A 26,879-nucleotide genomic window follows, 5' to 3' on the forward strand; every position below is an offset into this window, starting at 1 on the left:
TCAATGGAAGGATAAACTCCAAATAATAATTTTTTAAAAGGTTATCTATAGGGGAGGAAAGGATTAAGTGGTGAATATAGGGATGGAAGTAAAACTCTGAATATATCTGTTTTAAAATAATTTTGACTTAGGAACCATGTACATATAATAGAATTAAAAACCAAACTGAAGAAAATGCCATTTTAAAAAGCAATATGTAACTGTGAAAGAATAAAATTCTTATTTTAAGCTACCAAGTTTATGGTAACATAGCAGCCATAAGAGCCTCATACAAATGGCAAAAAGTCCATGGGAAAATGTTCAACACATTAATCATAAGGGAAGTTCAAATTAACACTACAATGTGAAACTACTACACACCAGACAAAACGGTTAATACTGAAAAGAGTAATAAACTGGTATACTAATTTTAGTGGGAAAAAAAGCAATCTGTAAAAGCTGAAAGCAAATTGAAGAAAAGGAACCGAACTGCTTATCAAATTGATGGCATGATCACATACATGAAATGAATTCTTTCAGGTGACTTGCAGTGTAAAATGTTGGCTGTTTATTCCTTTTGGGATATATCCTAAGTTCAGTTTAGTTTAGTCGCTCAATTATGTCCAACTCTTTGCGACCCCATCTCTTTAAGAATTTTCCAGTTTTTTGTGATCCACACAGTCAAAGGCTTTGGCATAGTCAATAAAGCAGAAGTAGATGTGTTTCTGGAACTCTCTTGCTTTCTCCATGATCCAGTGGATGTTGACAATTTGATCTCTGGTTTCTCTGCCTTTTCTAAAACCAGCTTGAACATCTGGAAGTTCACGGTTCACGTATTGCTGAAGCCTGGCTTGGAGAATTTTGAGCATTACTTTGCTAGCGTGTGAGATGAGTGCAATTGTGCAGTAGTTTGAGCATTCTTTGGCATTGCCTTTCTTTGGGATTGGAATGAAGACTGACTTTTTCCAGTCCTGTGGCCACTGCTGAGTTTTCCCAATTTGCTGGCATATTGAGTGCAGCACTTTCACAGCATCATCTTTCAGGATTTGAAATAACTCAACGGGAATTCCATCACTTCCACTAGCTTTGTTCGTAGTGATGCTTCCTAAGGCCCACTTGACTTCACATTCCAGGATGTCTGGCTCTAGGTGAGTGATCACACCATCATGATTATCTGGGTCGTGAAGATCTTTTTTGTATCTTCTGTGTATTCTTGCCACCTCTTCTTAGTATCTCTGTTTCTGTTAGGTCCATACCATTTCTGTCATTTATTGAGCCCATCTTTGCATGAAATGTTCCCTTGGTATCTCTGATTCTCTTGAAGAGATCTTTAGTCTTTCCCATTCTATTGTTTTCCTCTATTCCTTTGCATTGATCACTGAGGAAGGCTTTCTTATCTCTCATTGCTATTCTTTGGAACTCTGCATTCAAATGGGTATATTTTTTCTTTTCTCCTTTGCCTTTTTCTTCTTTTTCACAGCTGTTTATAAGGCCTCCTCAGACAACCATTGTGCCTTTTGGCATTTCTTTTTCTTGGGGATGGTCTTGATTCCTGCCTTCTGTACAATGTCATGAACCTCTGTCCATAGTTCTTCAGGCACTCTGTCTACTAGATCTCTTGAAACTATTTCTTATTTCCACTGTACAATCGTAAGGGATTTGATTTAGGTCATACCTGAATGGTCTAATGGTTTTCCCTACTTTTTTCAATTCAAGTCTGAATTTGGAAATAAGGAGTTCTAAATTGGTAAAGGAGTATGTCAAGGTTGTATACTGTCACCCTGCTTATTTAACTTATATGCAGAGTACATCATGAGGAACGCTGGGCTGGAAGAAGCACAAGCTGGAATCAACGTTGCTGGGAGAAATATCAATAACCTCAGATATGCAGATGACACCACCCTTATGGAAAGTGAAGAGGAACTAAAAAGCCTCTTGATGAAAGTGAAAGAGGAGAGTGAAAAAATTGGCTTAAAACTCAACATTCAGAAAACTAAGATCATGGCATCTAGTCCCATTACTTCATAGCAAATAGGTGGGGAAACAATGGAAACAGTGACAGACTATTTTGGGGGGATCCAAAATCACAGCAGATGGTGACTGCAGCCATGAAATTAAAAGATACTTGCTCCTTGGAAGAAAAATTATGACCAACCTAGACAGCATATTAAAAAGCAGAGACATTACTTTGTCAACAAAGGTTCGTCTAGTCAAGGCTATGGTTTTTCCAGTAGTCATGTATGGATGTGAGAGTTGGACTATAAAGAAGGCTAAGCGCCGAAGAATTGATTTTTTTGAACTTTGGTGTTGGAGAAGACTCTTGAGAGTCCCTTGGAGTGCAAGGAGATCCAACCAGTCAATCTTAAAAGAAATCAGTCCTGAATATTCATTGGAAAGACTGATGCTGAAGCCGAAACTCTAATACTTTGGCCACCTGATGCGAAGAACTTAATCACTGAAGAGACCCTGATGCTAGGAAAGATTGAAGGCGGGAGGAGGGGATGACAGGATGAGATGGTTGGATGGCATCACCAACTCCAATGGACATGAGTTTGAGTGCTGCAGTCCATGGGGTCACCAAGACCCCATGGACACAACTGAGCGGTTGAACTGAACTTTGCGATCCCATGGACTATTGCACACCAGGCTTCCCTGTCCATCACCAACTCCCAGCTTGTTCAAACTCATGTCCATTGAGTCAGTGATGCCATCCAACCATCTCATCCTCTGCTGTTCCCTCCTCCCACCTTCAATCTTTTCCAGCATCAGGGTCCCTTCAGTGAGTCAGTTTTTTGCATCAGGTGGCCAAAGCATTAGAGTTTCAGCTTCAGCATCAGTCCTTCCAATGAAAATTCAGGACTGATTTCCTTTAGGATTGACTGGTTGGATCTCCTTGCACTCCAAGGGACTGTCAAGAGTCTTCTCCAACACCACAGTTCAAAAGCATCAATTCTTTGGCGCTCAGCTTTCTTTGTAGTCCAACTCTCACATCCATACATGACAACTGGAAAAACAATAGCTTTGACTAGATGGATCTTTGTTGGCAAAGCAGTGTCTCTGCTTTTTAATATGCTGTCTAGGTTTTTTCTTCCAAGAAGCAAGTATCTCTTAACTGTATAGCTGCAGTCACCATCTGCAGTGATTTTGGAGCCCAAGAAAATAAAGTCTGTCACTGTTTCCATTGTTTCCCCATCTATTTGCCATGAAATGATGGGACCAGATGCTATGATCTTAGGTTTTTGAATCCTAAGTTTTAAGCCAGCTTTTTCACTCTTCTCCTTCACCTTCATCAAATGGCTCTTTAGTTCCTCTTTGCCTTCTGCCTTAAGGGTGGTGTCATCTGCATATCTGAGGTTATTGATATTTCTCCCAGCAATCTTGATTCCAGCTTGTGCTTCATCCAGCCTAGCATTTCGTATGATATACTCTGCATATAGTTAAATAAGCACGGTGACAATATACAGCCTTGACGTACTCCATTTCCAATTTGGAACCAGTCTGTTTTTCCATGTCCAGTTCTAACTGTTGCTTCTTGACCTGCATACAGATTTCTCAGGAGGCAGGTATGGTGTTTTGGTATTCTCATGTCTTTAAGAATGTTCCACAGTTTTTTTGATCCACACAGTCTAGGGCTAAACCTTACATCCTAAGGTCAAACCCCAAAAACCATAATGAAATCTGAACCATAATAAATAAAAATAATATTGTTACTACTTTAGAACTTTGACATGCAGGATAAAATAAATAATGTACATTAATGTCATTAGGAAGTAGGATATTTTAGTGTAAAAGAGAATACGTAGGGGGCCTCCCTCCTGGCTCAGTGATAAAGAATCCACCTGCCAATGCAGGAGACATGGGTTTGAATCCTGGTCTGGGAAGATCCCACATGCTCTCAGAGTAACTAAGCCCTTGAGACACAACTATTGAACCCTCGTGCTGGAGCCAGTGTTCCACAGCAAGAGAAGCCACTGCAATGAGAAGCCCGTGCACCACAACTAGAGAAAAGCCCACATAGCAATGAAGACCCAGCACAGCCCAAAGTAAACAAACTGCAAAAAGAGATTTCATTAAAAAAGAAAATATGTAAAATTATAAAAGTGAATAACTTAAGTAAAAACCCTGCAAAAGTTAAAGTTGAGTTGGATATTTAAGTATAACTCATGATTTATTTTTGTGTCTCTAAAAAATTTTCTATCTCCCTGCACTAAAACAAAACATTAAAACTAGAAGCAGTAAAAATCTAGTAAAGAGTATATCAACTACCAGAATGTGGTCTTTAAAAACCATTACCCCCTAATAAAATATAAAGCTCTCATTATTTCAAATAAGACCCTTTCCTCTTAAAAAACAAAAAAGCAATTAAGGTATAGTTAACATATATTATTTTTGTCTCCCCAGTGTTTCGTATCCTTACAGTACATTCCCCCTTCTCCTGATATTATACCTCAATTTTCAGCTGGAGAGCAATCCTACTGTCAGCACTTGTTCTGGTGGGCTTCCCCATTCACCCAGCTCCACACAGGTGTTAGAGGCAATTAGAGTGAGGGTGATTAGTTCAGGAATGGGCATATGACCAAGTCTAGGCCAAGAGATATGGGCCAAGTCTTTTGTTTTAACTATTGAGAAAGAAGTACATTCTCCTCCAGGAGTTACTAAGCTGGAGAATGTCAGCCTGAAGCTGCTTGTGGGCATTTCTTCCCCTTTGTGAAGGTAACCTGCTTGAAAATAAAGACAACAGAAGAAGCAGATGGAGGAGTGGGTGGAGAGGGCAGAGGTGATAAATAGACAGATAGATAATATTAGGAAGTGTGTCTTGACATGGTTTGAGGCCTGGATTCAGTGTGTCTAAACTGATCATCACCTTTGAAAAGTCAGTTATAGAACATTTTTTGGTTTAAGTTAGTTTGAGTGGGGCCTCTGTTACTTGCCAACTGAGACACTTGACTACTGAGTGTCCTGCCCCTCTTATAAGGGAATATATTATAGAGTGACTCAAATAATGGAATTTTGGCTACATATTTTAGCTGACACAGGGGTAGCTTTCTCTCCTTGGGTCTACAGGTTTAGACTCATCCCCCCATCTGCCACCAATTCCAGGGCTGGCAACTTGGAAAGGCAGCAGTAGCTGCACTTACCCATCAGCTTAGAAGTCCAGCTATTTGAATGGAGTTACATTTTTTGCAATGGTAGAGATTCCCCAATATATTACATTTACTTTCAATACTACCTCAGCTAAATTCATCAAACACTAATTGGGCTTTTGAGTATGTACAGGGCTGGGGGATTTAAGGATATAATCAAGAGGAAATCATCCCTGCCTGCCCTCTGGGAAACCCCCAGCCTAGAGACCCTCAATTGTTTGTCCTCATGAGAGACGGTGAGGGTCAGTTAGCAAGCTTGTTGAGGATTAATTCATAGAATAGCTAGATTTGCCTAGATACCCGCCTCACTGCCTACTTTTCTGGAGTGTCTGAGACCTGTTTTTGTTGGTTAATACGAACAAAGGGTAAACCATGCTGGTTCTGTCACTTTAGCTTGGGGACCTAAGGCTTCTGGTCACTCCTTTGGCTATAATTTGGCATGAGACTGGATCTGTCAGTAATGGAAACCCAGCAATTAGCAGCAGGTAACCATTTCCCCCATTTTTGAGTGCTGTGGTTTGCACAGTGTCTCCAAACATTTTTTTATTGTATACCTCCATCCATCATAAGAGCACTTCCCTGGTGGCTTGGATGGTAAAGAATCTGCCTGCAATGCAGGAGACCCAGGTTGGATCCCTGGGTTGGGAAGATCCCCTGGAGAACGGCATGGCTACTCACTCCAGTATTCTTGCCTGAAGAATCCTATGGACAGAAGAGCCTGGTGGGCTCCATGGGGTTGCAAAGAGTCAGACACAACTGAGCGACTAACACTTTCACTTTCTTTCCATCATTAAAATGTTCTGAACATGCAACTCTACATAAGTATTTTTATTAGTTTTAAATTATCTATGTGTATTATCCTAACATATAATGTGTACTATAAGATAAACAAAAACATACATTTAAAAGGGTGAGCTAATATGGATGTAGGTAGGGGACTTCTCTTTTCAGCTCCAACATGTAAAGAGCTTGGAAGTCATCACTCCCTTCCTTACCACAAGAAAAAGCCAAACACCTGAAAACCAGTGACTTTGCTTGGACCCACCAGAGAACTGAGGTTAGAGGTCAACCCACTATGCTGAAATAAAGATGCAAGTGAAACCAGAGAGTTATACCCAAGATCTGTTTATCTGGGGCAGAAGCTGCCTCAGCTACAAACTGGGAGGAACACTGAAATGGTAACTTTGATGAATTTCTGGAAGCTGAGTGAGGACTAGCACAGTGAGAAACTTCTGGAGGCCACAGTCTTTAGAATGAACCCCCCTCCCCCATACTTTCATGGTTTCTACCTCCAAAAATTCCACTAAGTTCTCGTGCTGAAAATTCAAGAAAGATCCTCCTCCAGGGGAAAAGACTTTTCCTGTCTTACCTATGTTGGGGGAAGTATATTACTCCTAGTCAAGCTCCCTCTAGTCTTTCTCACCAAAGAAGGGGAAAAAGCTGTACCAGTGGAGAAACGTATGAAGCTCACAGCCCAGAGAGACAGGCCCATTAAAAGACAGAGCTTTAATCATTAGCTTATAGAACACTTCCCCTCCCCCACTGTAGGACCACATCAACAGGCTCCAGTGAAATAACGGTGACTTACAGCTGAAAGAGCTGCAAGATGTAAGCTCTGATAAATATTTAGGAAAGCCCAAAGTCAAGAGAGGAAGTGAAGCAAGGATATTAAAGGAATCTGAAGCTTCTGACATCTACAGCTATAAGAAACAACCACAGCACAACCAACTTCTAGCCAGCATAACATAAATCCTCATGCCAGGGCTTTTCTAGGGGTCCAGTGATTAAGACTGCACTCCCAGTGCTGGGGGGACAGGTTTGATCCCTGACCAGGGAAGTTCTGCACACTGCTATGGTGTGGCCAAAAAAAAAATCTACCTCATGCCAAAGGATTATTTATCTCAGTTTTTATTTCCCAAAACAATGTCTACTTTCAGCCAAAAACTATAAGAGATGTCAAAAGGCAGGTAAAAGCAGCCTGAAGAGGTAAAGCAAACATCAGAACTAGATTCAGATATGATATAGATGTTGGAATTATCAAGTAGGGGATTTAAAATAATCATGACTAGTGTGTCCAAAGGTCTAATGGAAGAAGTAGATAGCATTCAAGAAAAGGTTGGTAATATAAGCGGAGCGATGGAAATCAAGAAAGAATTAAAAGGAAATGATAGGAATAAAAAATATTACAACATATATTTGATGGATCCATCAGTAGATTAGACAAGGACAAAGAAAAAAATCAGCGAGATTGAAGATAAGACAATAGGAATTTCCTAAAGTGAAATGCAAAGAGAAGAATATAACAACAACAAAAAACAGAGCAGAACATCCAAGAATGGTGAGACATTCAAAATGTGCAACATATGCATAACTGGAATACTGGAGGGGAAAAAGAACAGAGCAGAAGAAATATTTAAAGTAATAATGCCCAAGAACTTTCCAAAATTAATGACTGACAACCAAATCACAGATCCAAGAAGCTCATGGAACACCAAGCAACATAAACGCTGGCAAGACAAAACATAACTACATTTAGGCATATCATATTCAAACTGCAGATAACCAAAGATAAAAGATCTTGAAAGAAGCCAAGAGTGGGGAAAATGCTCTAGAGGAAAAAAGACAAGAATTATAGCAGACTTTTCTTCAGAAACTATGCAAGCAAGAAAGATCGGATTGAAATATTTAAATTGATGAGAGAAAAACCCATCAACTTAGCATTCTATATATAGAGCATTAACTTTCAAAACTGAAGGACAGGACTTCCCTGGTGGTCCAGTGGTTAAAAATTTGCCTTACAGTGCAGGGGACGTGGGTTTGATCCCTGGTTGTGAAACTAAGATCCCACATTCCACGGGGCAACTAAGCCTGTGTTTCATAGCTAGAGAGAAACCTCTTCACCACTACAAAGATCCCATGTGCCACAATTAAGACCCGATGAAGCCAAAAACAATGAATTTTTTTTAAACCTGAAGGAGAAATAAAGGTTTTTCAGACAAATAAAACCACAGGGAATTCATTTCCAGAAGACTTGCCTTGCAAGGAAGATTAAAAGAAGCTCCTCCAGGAGAAGGAAAATTATTTAGAACAGAAACCTGGACCTATATAAAAAATGGAAAAGCATCAGAGAGGCATAAAAATGAAGGTAAAATAGAGCTTTTGGTTTTCTTAATCTAAAGATAACTTTATTTAAAGTAATAAAAACAACATGTTGAGTACTTATAGCATATGGTAAGTGAAAAGCCTGATAGTAATGTCTCGAGGGAAGGAAGGGAAAAATTGGGTATTTTCTATTATAAGGTACTAGACTGCATATATGGACTTCTCCAGTGGCTCAGATGGTAAAGAACCGGCCTGTCATACAGGAGACCCAGGCTCAATCCTGTGTCAGGAAGGTCTCCTAGAGAAAAGACTCCACTATTCCTGCTGGAGAATTCCATGGACAAGGGAGCCTGGCAGGCTACAGTCTATGGGGTTGCAAGGAGAATACACATTTCTGCTCTCAATATCATATGGAGGAGTCATTAAGACCACATTCTAGGTTGTAAAACACACTTTGATAAATTTCAAAGAATATAAAACATACAAAGTATGCTTTCAGATGACAGTGGAATGAAAATAGAAAGCAATAATAAAATAACTGGAAAACCCAAAATTATTTGGAAATTAAATGACACACTTCTAAATAACACACAAGTCAAAGAAGAAGTTTCAGGAGCAGTTACAAATTATTTTGAACTAAATAAAAATATAACATCAAAATTTGTGGAATGCAGTGAAACCAGGGCTCGGAGGGAAATTTACAATATTAAATGTATATATTAGAAAAGAAGAAAGATCTGATATCAATACCAATATTCTACCTTAGGACACTAGAGAAAGAAAAAAATTTAAGCGCAAAGCAAGTAGAAAAAAAGAAATAACAGCAGAATCAATGAAACTGGAAATAGCAAAACAATAGAATCAATAAAGCCAAAAACTGGTTCTTGAAAAAGTCAATAAAATTAATAAAACTCCAGCCATGTTAACCAAGGGGAAAAATGGGAAGACACAAATTACCAACGTCAAAATTGAAGAGATCACTACTACTGATCCCATGGACATTAAAAGGATAATAAAGGAATACTACAGATAATTCTATGAACACAGGAGCTGGTAACGAAGTTAAAACATACTGAGCTCATGGAAGACACAAACTACCAAAACATGCACAAGGACAAATAGATTATCTGAATATAGCTATACCTGTTAAAGACATTTGTTCAATGATTAATAACCCTCCAAAAGAGAAAGCACCAGATCCAGATAATTTTATTGGTGAATTCTATCAAACATTCAAGGAAGAAATGATACCAATTCTCTACAATACCCCCCAAAAAATAGAAGCAGAGGGAACACTTTGTAACTCATTCTATGAGGCCAGTATTACCCTAACACTCAAATCAGAAAAAGACATTGCAAAGTAAAACTACAGACCAATATCTCTTATGAAAATAAAACCAAATCCTCAAAAAAGTTAGTAACTCAAAAACAACAAAGTATAAATGAAATTATACACTACAGACAACTGAGATTTATTCCAGGCATGCAAGACTGGTTCAACATTTGAAAATCAATCATCACAATAGGCTAAGAAGAAAAATCAATGATCATATCAATTGATGCACAAAAAGCATTCGATAAAATTCAATACCCATTCATGATAAAAACTCTTAGGAACAGAGGGGAATGTCCTCAGGTTGGTAAAGAAAATGTACTTTTTTTTAAAAGACCTACAATTATCATCATATTTAATGTTGAGAAATGAGATGCTTTCTCCTTCAGATTAGGGACAAGTCAAAATGTCTCCTATTAGTACTTTTTTTTCTTTTTTAAAAAATTTATTTATTTTTTTGATTCAAGGATAATCACTTTACAGAATTTTATTTTCTGCCAAATATGAATCAGCCATAGTCCTCTTATCACTCTTACTCAACATCATACTGAAAATCCTAGCTGATGCAATAAAACAAGAAAAGGAAATTTATAAAGATTGGAAAGGAAGAAATAAACTCTTCATTCACAGATGACGTAATTGTCTATGGAGAAAATCCTGAACAAATAACAAAAAGAAAAAAACATTCCTGGAACTAATAAGGAAATATAGCACAGTTGAAGGATAAAAAGTTAGTATATAAAAGTCATACACACACAAAGAGAAATATTTTGGTATGAGTCACTATGAACTCGTGTTTCACTTATTATGAATACAGTCAGTTAAATCAGAAATATAGATATGTCTGGGATGAGCCCTAGGACTCTGCATTTTAAACGGGCATCCCAGGTGATTCTGACGCAGGTAGTCCAAAGACCACAGTTTGAGAAGCACAGAGTAGCTGAATACTGTTGAAACAAATGGGCTCTTCAGTTGCCGGGCTGTAAGGCATCCTTGAGCAAACTGCTACTCCCAGTAAGGAGTGTGGCAGGTCAGCACGGACCTTTTTATTTAAACAGAAGTGACATATAACTAATGAACCAGCCTTAGGCAAACAGTTAAGAAGACAAGTCTTCAGCCTCTTGCAGCCTCCTATTCCATAACTTTTCACCACCTTCCATGGAACTCCTCTTGTAACTGTGAGCCCTAATTCTGTTTACCACTCCACTTTCCCACCCCAGAATACCTGCTCTGGAGAAGAGATGTGATAATGATTCCTTACTGTTTCACTATGACTTTAAGTCAGTGCATTAGCTCTCTCAAAAATATTTACAGTCTCAGGCATTTATAAAGTATTAAATAGTCTCTAGTTCAGGAATAGAAAATAACAGCTCCAGGTTCAGGAAGAAGCAGGAAAAGTATTTGGGGGCAGGAGTATGTTAATAAGCCACTTGGTCAGATGCAGGATCTTTGGTCACAGGCTCTGGACCACTTGATCTCCCGTCCCCAGGAGCTGTCTCCTGCCCTGTCCCTCCTATCCCTACCTTTGGCCTTTTCCACGTGATGGCCTTCATCTTGGTTTTCTGGCTCAGCTCATGGGAGCCCAGGGATTGGATGCCTGCTGGGAACACACGGTCTTCAAAGAGGCACTTCTGAGCCAGGCACCGTTGTCTAAGAACAACAAAATCCTGCCCCTCATACTTGATGGGCTGTGTGGCAGTGCCCTCTCCGTTTCTCCTGTTCCTCTCACGGATCACACGGTCACAGAAGAATCCTGGCAGCAGGTAGGGCATGGTGACCGCTCAGGGAGTGGAGCTGGGCCTTTGCTGTGGCCTCTTTCCTGCTGCGCCCTCAGTCCAGGCCTAATCCTCCCGTGAATGGGCCGGAGCCTATATAGCTCCTCCACCCTCAGCAGCGCAATGCAAATGAACACAGCCCAGAGAAAGGCCGTGGTCAGAGTCAGCAGCTTTGGCTGGAGGCCCCTGAGCCCACGGTCAAGGGGCAACACCATGCCAGTCAGACAGGGAGCCGGCAAGGGGAGCAAGAGAGCCAGGGACAGTCCCAGGACAGGCCACAAGGCCTACAGACCTTCATGCTACCTCCATCAGCCTTGCTGGGATTCTTTCTTTAAAAAGAGAAAATATAGTTACAGAGAGGCTTACCCTGCCTCAGCAAAAGGCATTCAGGCCTTTAACACTGGCGGCCAATGGGATATAGCATGGGGCCTTCGAAACATGCTGTATACACTAATCCTATACAGGCTGCTGAATGCATAGGAGGAATCTGCTCTGGACCATTGTCTGAGGTTAATGAAGCCTTCATTCTCCTGATGTCCGTGCCCCATCCCCCCAAAGACCTTGACTGACCATTTCAGGACTCTAATCTGTGAGAGGAACCTAGAGGGTAGGTAGCTTGACCACGAATGAAAGTCCCTGTGAAAGTGGGTTCCAGGGGCTGTGAACCGACACACACTGTTGTGAGTTCAAGACCTTTGAGGCAGAGAACGTGGTGGACCCGGAAGGAGGATGAATGTGTGTCAGAATTATATTCACAAGAAATCTCGGCTTTTTGAAAATTTCACCATGCTCAAATGGGCAGTTCGAGTACAAGGAGCTGGCCCGAGTAGAAACTCCTTTCTGGCAGCCTGTCCATCAGGAGGATGCATCTCCCTGTCCATTTGTGTGGGCTCATCAGTCTTCGTCTGCTACGTGTTTCTCAGTGTGTGGTCTTTGGACTACCTACATCACAATCACCTGGGATGCCAGTTAAAAATGCAGATTCCCAGGGCTCACCCCAGACCTAAGGATTCAGATCCTCTTGGAAGGGGTCAGGGACTCTGCAATTTAAAAAAAACACACGTGGACATTCTATGTTCACTAGTGTCTGAAACTATGGCATTAGTTTTACAGGATACTATAACAGCTCAAAATAATTTTTTAAATTTATTATTATTATTTTTAAGTTTTATTGTTATTATTTTTTATTTTTGGCCATGCTCAGCAGCATGTGGGATCTTAATTCCCTGACCATGGATCAAAACTGTGCCCTCTGCAGTGTGGAAGCCTGAAGACCTAACCCTGAACTGCCTGGGAATTTCCTCAAAATACTTTTTGAGGTCAGTTTTTTTTTTAAGAAATAATTTTCTTTTTGTTTGGTTTATACATGAATAAAGTTTTTTAAAAAAATCAAACAAAACTTATCTAGAGGAAGAGCAGTCTCTTGCCCTGCAAATCCCTCACCTCAGAGGCAGCCACTTTTAATTCTTTTAACTACTTTTTCTTGTATTTACCTCTATGTTTTTAAATAATATGCTTGTACTATTACTTGTTAATTTACTATCTTTAGAAAGTATCAATAGAGTTCCTACTTTGGGGAATGAGGTTTAAGTTTCTCACATTACGATCTGCCCATAATCTTCCCAAAATAACATCATAAATTTTAGAGAAATTAAAAATCAGTCTTTAGTATAATTGGGTAAATATTGTCCACTTAGCTAATTTCAAAATTCAGACTTAAATTGAAGTAGGGAAAACCACTAGACCATTCAGGTATGATCTAAATCAAATCCCTTACAATTATACAGTAGAAGTGACAAATAGACGCACAGGATTAGATCTGATAGACAGAATGCCTGATGAACTATGGACGGAAGTTCATAACATTGTACAGAAGGTGGTGATCAAAACCATCCCAAGAAAAAGAAATGCAAAAGGCAAAATGGTTTTCTGAGAAGAGACAACAAATAGCTGAGAAGAAAAGAGAAGTGAAAAGCAAAAAAGAAAAGGAAAGATATAGCCATCTGAATGCAAAGTTCCAAAGAATAGCAAGAAAAGAGAGAAAAAGTCTTCTTCAGTGAACAATACAAAGAAATAGAGGAAAACAATAGGATGGAAAAGACTAGCGCTCTCTTCAAGAAAATTAGAGATACCAAGGGAACATTTCATGCAAAGATGGGCACAATAAAGGACAGAAATGGTATGGACCTAACAGAAGCAGAAGATATTAAGAACAGGTGGCAAGAATACACAGAAGAACTATACAAAAAAGATCTTCATGACCCAGATAACCACGATGGTGTGATCACTCACCTAGAGCCAGACATCCTGGAATGCAAAGTCATATGGGCCTTAGAAATATCACTACGGACAAAGGTGTCCATAGTGACTGCAGCCTCAAGTTAAAAGATGCTTGCTCCTTGGAAGAAAAGCTATGACCAACCTAGACAGCATATTAAAAATCAGACACTACTTTGCTAACAAAGGTTTGTCTATTCAAAGCTATGGTTTTTCCAGTAATCATGTGTGGATGTGAGACCTGGACCATAAAGAAAGCTGAGCGCCAAAGAACTGATGTTTCTGAACTGTAGTGTTGGAAAAGACTCTTGAGAGTCCCTTGGACAGCAAGGAGGTCAAACCAGTCAATCCTAAAGGAAATCAGCCCTGAATATTCATTGGAAGGACTGATGTTGAAGTTGAAGCTCCAATACTTTGGCTACCTGATGTGAAGAACTGAATCCTTAGAAAAGACCCTGATGCTGGGTAAGATTGAAGGCAGGAGAAGAAGGGGACAACAGAGGATCAGATGGTTGGATGGCATCACTGACTCAACAGACATAAGTTTGAGCAACATCCAGGAATTGGTGATGGACAGGGAAACCTGGTGTGCTGCAGTCCATGTTGTCCCAAAAAATTGGACATGACTGAGTGACTAAACAACAACAAAAACAATAAAGATAGCAAATGTTCAAGAACTGCATGAGTTATGAACAATTCTCTTCCCTGTTCATAATCAACAAAATGCATCTTCTCATACATTTCTTGGCTATTTCCGTCTCTGTCCCTCCCATTTGCAGCATAATACTGCTAAGTTATTTCAGCTTATTCCTCCTATGATGTCTACAGTCCTGTCCGTATTATGACTTCTGGGGAAAGCTGCTGTCTTATGAGATATAATGGGAAGCAGTCCTAAAAGTTATTTATAGGATTGTCACTTTCACTGAAACTCATGGCCCCCATCTGCACTCCAGGATGGCACTGTGATGACTGATTTTTCTGCTTGAGAGAGAGCGCTGACTCTCAATTGGGTACCTCATTTTGACTTTCAATTACCATCATCAGTACTTCTTGGTTCATTGTGTTAAGCAAGTCATATGCAGCATCTCATTTAATCCTTGCAACAACTCTAAGAAGTAGGCAGTTTGATTTTCTTTTCACAGGTGAGGAAATCAAGACCTGGGAAAGGTCAGTAACTTGCCTGAGGTCACACCGGTAAGAAGTGGAGCTGGGATATGAAAGCAGTTTCTTTGACTTGAAAGCATGTGCCCTTCCTTTGCTGCCTATCCTGACAGTAATTGCTGGCTTACCTTGACCACCTACTTGGACTTTATGGATACTGGCTCAGAACAGCCATTTGATTAGAGTATCACTATCTACATTATAGAAAAGAAACTAAAAGCTTGGAAACTTTAGGTGACTTGCTAGGAACAGAGTCAGGGTTCAGACCAGGTCTGTTTGCTTCTAAATCCGTCTGACTTAACCACTCTGCACCATGTCCCCAATTCTTACTCTTTGTGGCTAGTCCAGTGATGCAACTTCTCTCTAAACTGTCTGACAGGTGATGACACTAAAACAGATTACAAGAAGACCTCCTCCCAGCCAGGTTCACTGGAAAGAGACTAATCCTGAGAGAAGCTGCTCACAGTGACTGGGCCCTAGACCCAGGGACAGAGTGCTCACTGCACACAGCCTCCGTGTCCCTCTGACTCTGCATCTTCCCTCTCTTCTCACACTGGAATGGAGTAAATGTTTTTTGTGCCAAACTAGGATTTCTTCCTTTCAGAATTGAGAAACTCAGGTCATGTGACCTCCCAGTAGGGAAGTCACACAGGGGAGAGTGTTAATTTTAGCGGTGATGGGCAGTGGCAGCAGTCATTAGAGCAAGAGACCTCCAGTGTCCCCACGGGTTGTCAGAAAGCTTCCAAATCCAGGATGCTGATGTAAAGGGCAAGCCCTGGGTCCTAGGAATTCAATGGTCAGCTGTGTTCTACGTTTTACTCCTTTTCTTCAACTCCAGTTCAGACTAAAAGGAACCAGGCTCCTTAAAGAAATGATTCATTCCAGGTTCTGGAGCAAGAAATGTACAAGACGAGCCTGGGACTTTTTGTTGTGGCCAGAAAACAAGGAAGCAGTTGAAGATGAATGGTGTCATGTCAAGTGATAACAGGCAACACTGTCTGAAGATGGGACAATTTGAACATCAAAAAGAATAATGACTGCAATGGATTAAAATATGTTGCAGTATTTCCTATTGATCTCACTGTTCATAGGGTATTATTTCAAGCTGTGATCCTCAGGAATAGGGACAACATAGACAGAGAGTTGATTCTCATTATTCATGGTAGTTACGTTCTATAAATTCACTGTGAATGTTCAGTGAGTGAATATTGAGCCATCACACCTGGTGGAAATACAGTATTAGATTCCTGGGAGTCTCTGATCACAAGATTTTCATCAACCCATCAATATACAACCTTATTTTATGTGTAGTTCTGTTTAAAGACACCTTATTTAATATGTGTTATTAATTCATTAACATTGAACTGACAGCACAGTAGCTCATGTCTGAATGAAGCTTATCTAATACATGTATTTTCTCCTTAAGGCACATCCCAGCACATCCCACATCTAAAGTGCCTTCTTGCACTTTAGAACACTAAATAGTACTTCAGCACAGCATATGGGGGTTGCATTTTAAAAGAGAAATCATCAATAAAAAGTACAGAAATGTGACAAAACGTAACACCAAACAGACAATGAGAAGGACTCTTGTTTACAGTCTGAGAGCTGAAACTAGCAGGCAGAGGGTCACCCTGTCCAACTTCAGCTAGGAACGTGTATGGAGGGAGACAAATTTTTCACTGCCCTACACATGTCAGCAAATGACTGAAGGAAGCCTATGGATATTGACTTAGGGGTTACAAATAAATTTCAGTGAGTAGGTGAATTCACAAATAAAGAAGTCCTAAGGGTCAACTAATCATGGATCACAGCACTGACATCTCCAGGGAGGGAAAAACCACATTCATTTAGAGTCAGAGGAATTTTATGACGATTTGATCTGAAGCAACTAAAGGAAGGATGGCATTATTCACAAATAGGGAGAATTACAATATAGAGGAAATCAGATGACTCTGTTTCACTGTCTGTTGGGTCAGAGTCGGATATAATGTGCTAAAATTGTGGCCGGAAAAGTTCTGGCTAGAAATAAGGATGAACTTTCAGACTGTGAAAGGTTAATGCAGGAAGGAGATGGGGAGTTTGTTTTGCCTTCAAAACCTTAACATCAGGAAAGGAGCCCCTCTACCTGGAGTGGTGGAAAGCAGTAGTTTCCAAACATTTTCAATTCTATGATTTATAAGGAATTTTTTATAGCAGTTTTTTTATACTCCTGTATAGTATATACTACATATTCCTGGTGCTCTGGGGGTATACGGTACACTTCTTTTTTTTTTTTTTTTTTACAGTACACTTCTAAAAGTTCTATCGTGATTATTTAAATCTGAAGTTTGGATGAAATTGGTAAAGAAGTGTCAGCTTTTTCTTTAAAAGTAGAATGCTTCCCAGGTGTGAGCTGAGGCCTCCGTGGTTCCTTGGAGATCTTGAACCCCCATTCACAGCCTCTGAGAGGTCAGGCCCTCCTTGCCCCCACTTGCTTCTTTATGCTTCTCTCCTTTCCCCATTCCTGTGCTTTCCACATTCTGATTTGCGGGTGTGCTGGCCCAATCCAGCTTGTGAAAATCTAAACACTAACTTCCATCCTTTACCAAGAAAAGTCACATACTTGCCTTCAGCATTTCACAAGCTCATCAATAAAGGGATCTTTAAGGTTCAGGTCAAAGGGGGGATGACCCTGGCAGGTGAAGCCTCCTACCTTGTTGCTTCCCCCACCCCATTTTGGTTTCTGTTCTAGCTCTCCTTTCTCTTGTAAGTAAATCAGCATTTTTTTTTTTTCTTTTTCTCCCCCCAGAAAACAACCATGTCCAGCCCCCTTCCTGTGATTACAAGAATCTTCCTACATTTTCCTTGGGCGTTTTCCTTTTGAAGAGAGAAGCTGAAGATTCGACCATGCTGAGGATTCACATATAAAAGCACATTTGGATAAACATGTATAAAATATCAAAGATAATTTTGTGGTAACAAGACCTAACCTGAAGAATGTAATGATTTATTTTAGTTTTTGATTGTGCCATGCAGCATGTGGGATTTTAGTTCCCCAACCAGGGATTGAACCCGTGCCCCCTGCATTGGAAGCGTGGATCCCTAACTACTGGACCACAGTTCATGGAATTCTCCAGGCCAGAATACTGGAGTGGGTAACCTTTCCCTTCTCCAGGGTATCTTCCCAGCCCAGGGATCAAACCTAGGTCTCCTGCATTGCAGGCGGATTCTTTACCAGCTGAACTACCAGGGAAGCCCACTAGACCACCAGGGAAGTCCTATTTTAAAATTTTGTCTTGCGTAACAATTTGGGACAGGGAGAAGTTAGTTCTGCCTGGATAGTGGGGACTTGGGAAGGGGCAGGAGACCAGGTCAGACAGACAGCAGCAAAGTCCAGCTTCAGGGTTGGATTCAGGCTGATAGGAGCCCAGGAGAAAGAAATGGTTTGGGAAGAGGAGTATGAAGGGGATGGCAGAACTCTGAGTTTAGGAGAAAAGGGGTCTTATTTGTCTTATTTATCCATTCTGAAGGCACTTTTCCCCCCTCATATTTTAATATTCCTGAAATTGTCATGCATCTTACATTAGAAACTTCCTTCAATTGCATTCAGCTGGGTGGTGGTTGTGACCTTCCAGGGATACCCTCTGATAAGATCAAGAAAGTACCAGCATCAGAATCTTCTAGACTTGGTGAAAGATGGTTCATGATAAATTACAGCTTGGAAAACTTATCTAAACTCTATCCTTAAAAAGAGTGTAATTCAAGAAATTTCCAGGTTTAGAACTATAAGGAGACAAAGTTGCCTGTTCAGAGTACAAAGGGACTTCTGTCTGTCTGGGAAAGAAGTTTCCTCAGGTCTAGGCAGAAGGAACTAGCTGACCCAAGGAAGCACAAGAGCAAGGCTGAGAGCCAGGTTAGAATAACAGGGCAAAGCACAACTCGATATGCTTTATATCAAGTAAATATAAATAATAATAACAGGTAATAATGTTGTAATAATAATGCTGTAATAATAATAATGCTGTAATTATAATAATAATGCTGTAATAATAATAATAATAATGCTGTAATAATAATAACAGGTTAGAGGGAAGGCATACACTAGAGACAGGTGGGTGAAGCTGAGACCCAGCTCTGCACTGGCAAAGGTTTGGGCCCTGAATAGATGGCATGGGAACAGGACTTGAGAGGAAAAGGTAATTGGGCAGCCTATGGCTAGAGACCCAGCTACTGCCAACAAATTATAGAGCACTAAATCTGGAGATCAGGGAAAGGTGGTTAATTTCCCCAACTCCCAAGAGCCAGTGAAAACAAAGAAAGCTGAGCAGAAAGTGGCTCAGGGAAAATGCAGAGACCCAGCTGTCAGCCCTAGGAGCTTAGAGGGCAGAGAAGGAAGGGAAAACAGATTTCCTAGGGGAAGAGCTGAAGGGATAAATTAGAGGTGGCTGTATGGGGTCGCGAAGAGTCGGATACCACTGAGCGACTTCACTTTCACTTTTCACTTTCACGCACTGGAGAAGGAAATGGCAACCCACTCCGGTGTTCTTGCCTGGAGAATCTCAGGGACGGTGAAGCCTGGTGGGCTGCCGTCTATGGGGTCGCACAGAGTCGGACACGACTAAAGCGACTTAGCAGCAGCAGTAGCAGCAGTATATCAATGAGGGGTTCCCTGGTGGCTCAGATGGTAAAGAATCTGCCTGCCAAGCAGGAGACACAGATTTGATCCCTGGGTTGGGGAGATCCCCTGGAAAAGGAAATGGCAACCCACTCCAATATTCTTGCCTGGGAAATCCCATGGATAGAGGAGCCTGGTGGGCTTCAGTCCATGGGGTCTCAAAGAGTCAGACTTGAAGAGGAACTGAAGAGCAATAGTAGTATGTCAGTGATGCAGTTTTGACCTCAGCTGTGAATGGGAGGCCCAAATAGGCTATAACCTCTCCTGGCAGAGCCAAGAGACACTGAGGCTGAATCCATCAAGCGCAGTTTAACCTGAAGTCTGACTTAACCTGGCTCCCGAATAGAGTTGACCCCTCCTCCTCTGGGACCCAGGTAGGGTGGGGCTGGAATGAGATAGAATTCACCGAGAGGAAACTCTGTCTAGGGTCAGAGACAAGGGAGGCTCAGGAACATGTTGCCAGTCCCTGTCGCTGGAGGCCTTAGTGGGCTGAGCTGACTTGAAGGGTCTGCACCACACAGAACCCTTGTGCCCTACACCACAAGAGGATGTGAGTCAACTTGCCTATGGAGGGAAGGGCAGAGGCACCAGGAAGGGAGGAGATGCTGCTTCCCAAGGGAGAATTCCCTCATGGGCCTCTGGGTCACTGTGGAGTGATCTGGGGATCCCACATTCCCAAGGGTAAGGAGGGCACCAGATGCACAAGGTCTTACAGCTGGCCCCTCATGCCTCTCCTCTCTAAAAGCAAAAGGGATCTAAGATGTCCCTGATTTTAACAGTGATTGCAGGAGAGTACGGAGAAATAACCTGGAATGCATGAGGCAAAAGCAGATGGGGAAATGGGAACATTTGCTCGCCTCCTTAGTTCCGAGGTTGTTAGAGCCAGTCGCTGAATGAGCAGCCATGTTCCCCAGGGCATTGTGATCCCCCATTATGTGGTCACCTTCACACTCTCATGATGCACTCACATTTCACAATCAAATGCACTTTTGTATTTGATGGGGGATGACTGGAATTGCCCAAAAGGACAAGCAGTTGCCTGCCCACAGGGGATGGTTCTCACATAAATCCTCACAGTAGGTAGACCGCTTCATTTAGATCAGGGACAAAGTACTCAAATACATTACTGTGACTAGTATCTTATTGGTCTAGACACAAATGAAGCTGGAAAGATGTTTCTGACATTGCCCTTTTTAGAGGCTGCACATCTTAGTCATATTGGGAGCATTTTAAATTCACAGGCATTCTCCCACGTGCCAGGCACCTGTAAGTCTTTGGTGTGGATTAACTCAATCTTCACAACAACATTGTGAGATGGGTCCTTTTATTAGGATTAGTCCTCATTTTTCTAATGGGGGAATTTGTGACAGGCAAAGAGAAGAGTACGTGATCAAGATCACCGAAGTGTTATGTATCAGGGTCAGAATTTGACATCGGGTCAGGACTGGGCTCTTAGCCACTCTGCCATTCTACCTCTAGCTCACAGGGGCTGCTGCTTCCAGGGCCTAAAACCCCTAAGACACTGCCCAGTTCCGCTTGTGGAGAACCCAGTAAATTACACCCCACTTCTGTGCCTGAAATTTGAACCAATGGATCAATGAGACTAATGTGTAAGGCAGGTGGGAGTCAAAAATGCTAAATATATTGATCATAAGTCTGATCGTGGCTTCTAAAGCCCACAAGTAGATAGATTTTGTTGCTAAGAGTTAAGTTTCTATAGCCGGAATGCCTGGGGACAATAATAGTACTCACTTCTCAGGGTTGTTGTGAAGATGAAATGAGTTAACGTATGGAAGCACTTAGAATAGTTATCATTGTGTTGAGTTCTTAGGGTTAATTGTGATCACACTATTTGCCAATATGTATGAGTCTCAGGGACCTGCCTTTGGGAAACTTGCCACAAGGAACAGCAGGTAGCTTGTTCCCAGGAGGAAAAAGAAAGGAAAGTGTTGGGTTTCACAGGTCGTGTTCTCTTCCTCCCCTGCTCGCCCCACCCCCAGGGGAGGAAAGAGGAGAGAGGCCAGGAATGTTGTGTGACCGCAGCCCCCACCGCATGGAATGGAACACGGGTTTCACCCCACACCTGTCCCCAGTGATACTGGACAAGAGTCATCAGTCTCCCAGAAGCCCTTTCTAGAGCCATTCTTCTCTGTCCGGGGGTTTGTCATCAAGAAAATTTGGCTTAACAATTGGGAAGTGGTGTAAGGTTTGGTTGCTTTCTGATCCTAGAAATAGATGCTGTAAGTAAAGCTTGGAGGAATCAGATTGTTTGATTTGGAGACTCAATGTGTGATGCTCTCTATTAGAGGGGGAGAGGCAGTGAGGCTGTGCCTGGTGCGAGGGTAAGGAGAGATTGCAGGAGGGTGCAGTGGCCTGTGTCTCTTCTTTTAAGAGGAAAAGGTTGACGTGCAGCTGTTTATCTTAACTAGAATCATAGTTCGTCATGAGGAATTCTCCCTTTATCATCATCATCACCACCTGATTGTAATAAGCAATACTTGATTGTGAAAAAAATTCAGATTGGTGTTGACTGATTGCGCTTTTGATAGTAAAAGCAGGAAGGGCCTCTCATAGGATATAGTCCCCTTTTCAGACTGTCTGAGCCTGACAAAGGTCACTACATCTATGAGATGCATGGAAAACTTATGTCTCCAAGAAGTGCTTTACATTTCAGAAAGTTCTAGTCAACGCAGTTGTTCAGTCTCAATCTCATTGCTGTGTGACTGTAGATAAGTCACATGCCCTTTCTGGACCTTAATCACATCACCTGTAGGTGAAAGAGCCGGACCACATCTCCAAGATATTCCAAGGCTGACCGTCTCTAATTCTATATTCTAGCTTATACCAATGAACCCAAGAGGCAGTGTTCCCCAAAACTTAACCTCAGAGGAAATAGGGACATTTTAACAGAGAGTGGGCTTTGCTATCTGGACCTTTTGAGACAGTACAAAGTTCCAGACTTGGGGTGGTGGTGGTGGTGGTGGTGGGAGCACAATTTAGGACAAGGCTTCTCATGGCCTTCCTTTCACACTGACAATGACAGTTTGTTTCGGGACCCATCTAGGGCCTAGAGCATAACAGACCCATTTAAAGCATTTTTATTAATGTGTAGGTCTAAGTTTTAAGGCTAAAATCCACCAACAATTTCACTAAAAGCAGTATTTGTAAGTTTTTTGGGTTTTTGTCTCTGCAGTACTGTTAGAAAAGGCTTTTAGAAATCATTAGGTTGGAACACAGGACTGTCCTCTCTCAGAGGTCAGTGCTCTGTGATGTGGGTTTTCATTTACCACCAGCAGCTGAGTGCCTACTGTGGGCCAGGTGCTTTACTGGGCGAGGGGCTCCGAAGAGGAATGAGAATGCTCCCCCTCTCAGCTGATGGGAATGGACGTGAGAAAGCTGGAAGGAAGTGATACCTGAGCAGGGTTTTACAGCGAGGGTAAGGAAGAACAAAGCAGCTAAAACCAAGAAGGGCATGGCAGGCAGACAGCAGGAGCAAAGGCTGAGAGGTATGACTTGGGACAACAGAGCAGCTGTGAGTGTCAGGGTCCAGGGGAGACGGTGAAGGAGAGATGGACAGGGAGGCAGGGCTGGCTGGAGAAGAGGCAACCCCCCAGGTAGGGAGTTTGAGCTCAAGGCCTGAGGGCCGGAGGTAGGGAGAGCGGTGTTGTTGAAGATATTTCAGCAGAGATGTGATGTGTCCCAGTGCCCTGGCAGCAGGGCAGTGACTGGGTTGGGGAATGACGTTCTTTCCAATCCTCTCTTCTAAACCGAGGACCCTCAGGACAGTCATGGACCTGACCACAGAACCAGCAGGTGGGGAGTGGGGCCCTTGTGGAACACACAGCGTGAAGACAGGGTTGCTGGCTATTTCATCTCAGGTTAAAAAGAAACACATGGCTCATGAATAGCACCGGGCCCCAGTGCTTCTTTTTAGTTTTCCAGTGGCCATGTGGTTCTGAAATACAGAGCCCTGGAAAGAGGAGAGTGGCAGTGAAGATTTTTCAAGCACAAAATGTTAGGATTAGAAGAAGCCCTAGCCATCATTTGTCCTCACCTTCTGAATGAGGAAATAAAGACACACTATAGCGAAGCTTATCCAGTTTAACCTGATGAAGCTAAAAAACAGCACTCAGATAGCACGGGTTCCTCAGGAGGGGCTCTCTCTCTCTGGCCTAGGTTAACTCTCCTTGCCTTCTGATCCCATAGCACCCTGAACGTTGTCTCCTGAAACTTATCTGTCTTGTTCAAAGCATGTCTTGCCCTCAGGACTCTTGGCTGCAGGAGAGCAGGAATTTTTGTTTTTCTTATTTACGCTGACTCCTCAGTTGCTTGCCTGGTTTCTGGATCTAGAAGATGTTCAAAAATATTTATTGAATTAAAGAAAGGGTCATGCCAGAGGTGTGATCAGAGAAGGAAGCCTAGGAAATGTGACTTGCCTTCTGGTAGATCACTGTACATGGAAGCCAGAGGCTAGAAGAGACATTAAGAGAGAAAGGGTTTACATCCAGGCTGTCGTGTGTGTCCTGAATAGGCTTTGCTCTGGTGTGTCTTTATTTCCTCATTCAGGAGGTGAGGACAAATGATGGCTAGGGCTTCTCCTTCTAATCCTAACATTTTGTGCTTGAAAAAGTAGTCTTCGCTGCCACTCTCCCCTTTTCAGGACTCTGTATTTCAGAACAATATGGCCACTGGCAAACTAAAATGAACATCACAATTTTCACCCTCCAGTGAGGCAGTGAAAAAAATCCTAATCAGATGCAGGACACCCAACAGAGAGTAGATCAGGACTCCTCTCCAGGTCAGAATTTTGGAAGTTGTTTGGATATTCCAGTTTGGAATTTGTTCTGGGAAAGGAATATTTCCTTTTTATAGGGTGAATTAAATTGAATTCCAATTGCTTTTGTAAAAAAACAAGAATTTTTTTTTCAGAAAGAGAGCAAGGAGTGAGAATGAGCCCTCCTCCCCTGAGGACAGAGACCCATGGAGCTGCTCCAGGATCCTCCACCCAGTGCCCTGTGCCCCCATGAGCTGCGCTGTGGGGAGGTGCTGAGAGGGAGGTTTTCTCTGAGGGAAAAAAACCCAAGAAGCAAGCAGTCAGTTACTCACCGGAGGTCTCTTCCAGATGAACTGGATGGGGAACTTCTGGCTGTAAAACAGGGAGGTCTCATCCGGTGGGAACTCAGGATCCACAAAAAGAACCTTCTTTTCCAGACATTTCCTGTGAAGCTGCTCGAATGTCTTCTCTTTCACCCCAATAATGGGAAAATTGCGGCTGATGATGGCTGAATAGATGCCACTTGGGTTTCCACCCCCTGCCTCGGTGCCCTTGCCCTGGGCTGCCTGGGCGATGGGCCCTGGGGACCTGGGCTCAGCCCCTGTCCGTGGGGCCACAGAGGTGGTAATGACAGTCGGCATGGCAGGCAAATTTGGAAAGAAAAGGTTTTTAAAGACAGCAAGATTCAGCTACCTTTAAGGAAAGGAAGCAACTGCAAAGGGGAAGTTCCAGTGATTCTGTCATCGGAAAGAAAAATGTCCACATCCAATTCGAAGTTTAAAACCCATCAGAAGGTCGTCCAGCTTAAAAACTGTGCTGTGGTCCGGAAGCCGTCAGTCTTCCTGAGGAAGGAGCACTAAAGGATTTCTGCAGCAGCTTTTACCTGGGGGGCTCCTCCCAGCAGCACACACACCAGAGGGAGAGAAAGAGAGTGAGGGTTGTGTTTCAGTGGCCCAAAGAAGCTTGAGCCAGGAAGACCAAAAATAGACATGAAGAAAGATCATGAGTACGAGAGCAAGAGAGAGGGTAGTGGTGCAGCTAGACTGCGTGGTAGAGAGAGAGGACCTGGTCAGGGATGTCCCTGTGTTGCCATGAAGCGCTGACATTGTCAGGAAATGAAAGGGGAATATTTGAGTAAGTTGAAACTGAAAATTAGCAAAGAATGGCAGATGCAGTATTGAATCAGCAGACTACCAAACTATTGGCCACCAGATTAATGGAGAACACTATTGAGAAAAGCTAGCAAGTGTGGATGAGAGATACTGAATTCTAGGAGAATATGCTAGGCATTTTTAAGAACATGGTTTTTACTTTTAAAAATTCTAGGATATCAGAACATTATTCGACTTGATTTGGTATCTCTTCTAGAATGCTCTGATGTCAGCGTTCAGTGAAACCATCTGGGTGGAAAATGCCACTCAGCAGAGTCCTCAGCTGAGAAAATCCCTGTCTCTTCTTGACCTAGGCATCGCTTGTCTCTCCCCACCTCCCCAAATCAACACTGGGACCAGATGCTCTATAAAAGTGCACCTGAGCACAGCATAGTCAGGCGTGCCACATTAGGCATCTGAGTCAGAAGTTGGAATTGGATACTGAGCCAGGTTGGCTGTCAAGTCCTGGCATATGATAACTAAAGAGGTGGCTTCGGGCACAAGTGGCTCTGGGGAAGGGAATTGCCTGCCTGGCCTCCACCTTGTCTTCTGCTCATGGTAGCTGCTACCCAGGCTGTAAGGAGATGGCCACATTCCAAGTGTGGCTGAGTGGAAACTAGTCCCAGACTGCAGTCCCTCCTGTTCCCATGTGACCACCTCATCAGCCCAAGGCTAGAGGCTGTGAGAGAAGTGGGGAAGTGCAGCTGGAATAGGGAGAATTACCAGGGTCATGATCCCCAGGGTTGCAGTTTTGAGGAGCCCTAGGTCTGAAGTTGCAGCTTGTAGGAACCATAAGCTTATTCTCCCATCCCTCCAAGGAAAAGCCCAAGGGTCTTTACTGCTACTCTTGAGGAGTAGAATAGCGGAGGAAGCATCTGAAGCTGATGTATAGGTTCACAGTCTAGGCTTTCTGCTCCCTTGCTGTGCCTGTGCAGCTGTAGGTGGAGTGTGTGTCTTAGTCGCTCAGTCATGTCCGACTCTGTGACCCTATGGACTGTAGCCTGACAGGTTCCTCTGTCCATGGGATTTTCCAGGGAAGAATACTGGGGTTGGTTGTTATTCCCTTCTCCATGATTAAGTAGATTATTTCTTCCTTTCATCTGACGTTTCCGTCTTCTTGCCTATAAAATGAGTATACTGGTAGTCGTTCTGTTATTGAGTTGTTGTAAAAATTAAATTGTGTACAACATTTAAAATAGTGCCAGGATTGTCTTAAGCACATAATAAATGTTGTTATTGTGTCAACTTAAAAAAATGCACAACGTGAGAGTTGCAAGTTAAGTTTTTATTTGGGCAAAATAAGGACTGCAGCTGGGGAGACAGCACCTCAGATAGCTCTGAGACACTGCTCCAAAGAGGCAGGCAGGGTCAGTATATATGTGATTTTGGAAAGGGGAATACATGTAATCAAGCACATATTTTTCCAGAAGGTTTATGCTAGTCTCATAAAGCTTTTGCTAGTCATGAGGAACAGTCGTTACCATGAAGGATTTTAGTACTTTTCTAGATATGAAGATATACGAGAA

At 42.3% G+C, this 26,879-nt stretch overlaps 2 protein-coding genes across 3 annotated transcripts in view; both read right to left on the bottom strand.

Annotated features, from left to right (window-relative positions):
- Positions 1-25,106, bottom strand: part of CAPN3 (calpain 3) — a 51,216-nt gene extending 26,110 nt beyond the window's left edge. The window contains exon 1 of one of the 2 annotated variants that reach the window (XM_088839775.1): positions 24,535-25,106. In XM_088839775.1, the coding sequence (XP_088695901.1) occupies positions 24,535-24,843 (309 nt within the window). In that variant the 5' untranslated portion in view covers positions 24,844-25,106. The remainder of the gene's footprint in view (positions 1-24,534) is intronic. The other variant, XM_055435875.2, reaches the window with a different exon arrangement.
- A 206-nt stretch (positions 25,107-25,312) lies between these two features.
- GANC (glucosidase alpha, neutral C) overlaps positions 25,313-26,879 on the bottom strand; it is a 78,171-nt gene continuing 76,604 nt past the window's right edge. Inside the window, exon 26 of the mRNA XM_055435867.2 lies at positions 25,313-26,474. Coding sequence (XP_055291842.2) covers positions 26,437-26,474 — 38 coding nt within the window. The 3' untranslated portion in view covers positions 25,313-26,436. The remainder of the gene's footprint in view (positions 26,475-26,879) is intronic.

The sequence above is a fragment of the Moschus berezovskii genome, chromosome 9 (genome assembly GCF_049115385.1).
Source record: "Moschus berezovskii isolate FMDL1 chromosome 9, NW_MosBer_1.0, whole genome shotgun sequence".
In the NCBI taxonomy this organism is placed as follows: domain Eukaryota; kingdom Metazoa; phylum Chordata; class Mammalia; order Artiodactyla; family Moschidae; genus Moschus; species Moschus berezovskii.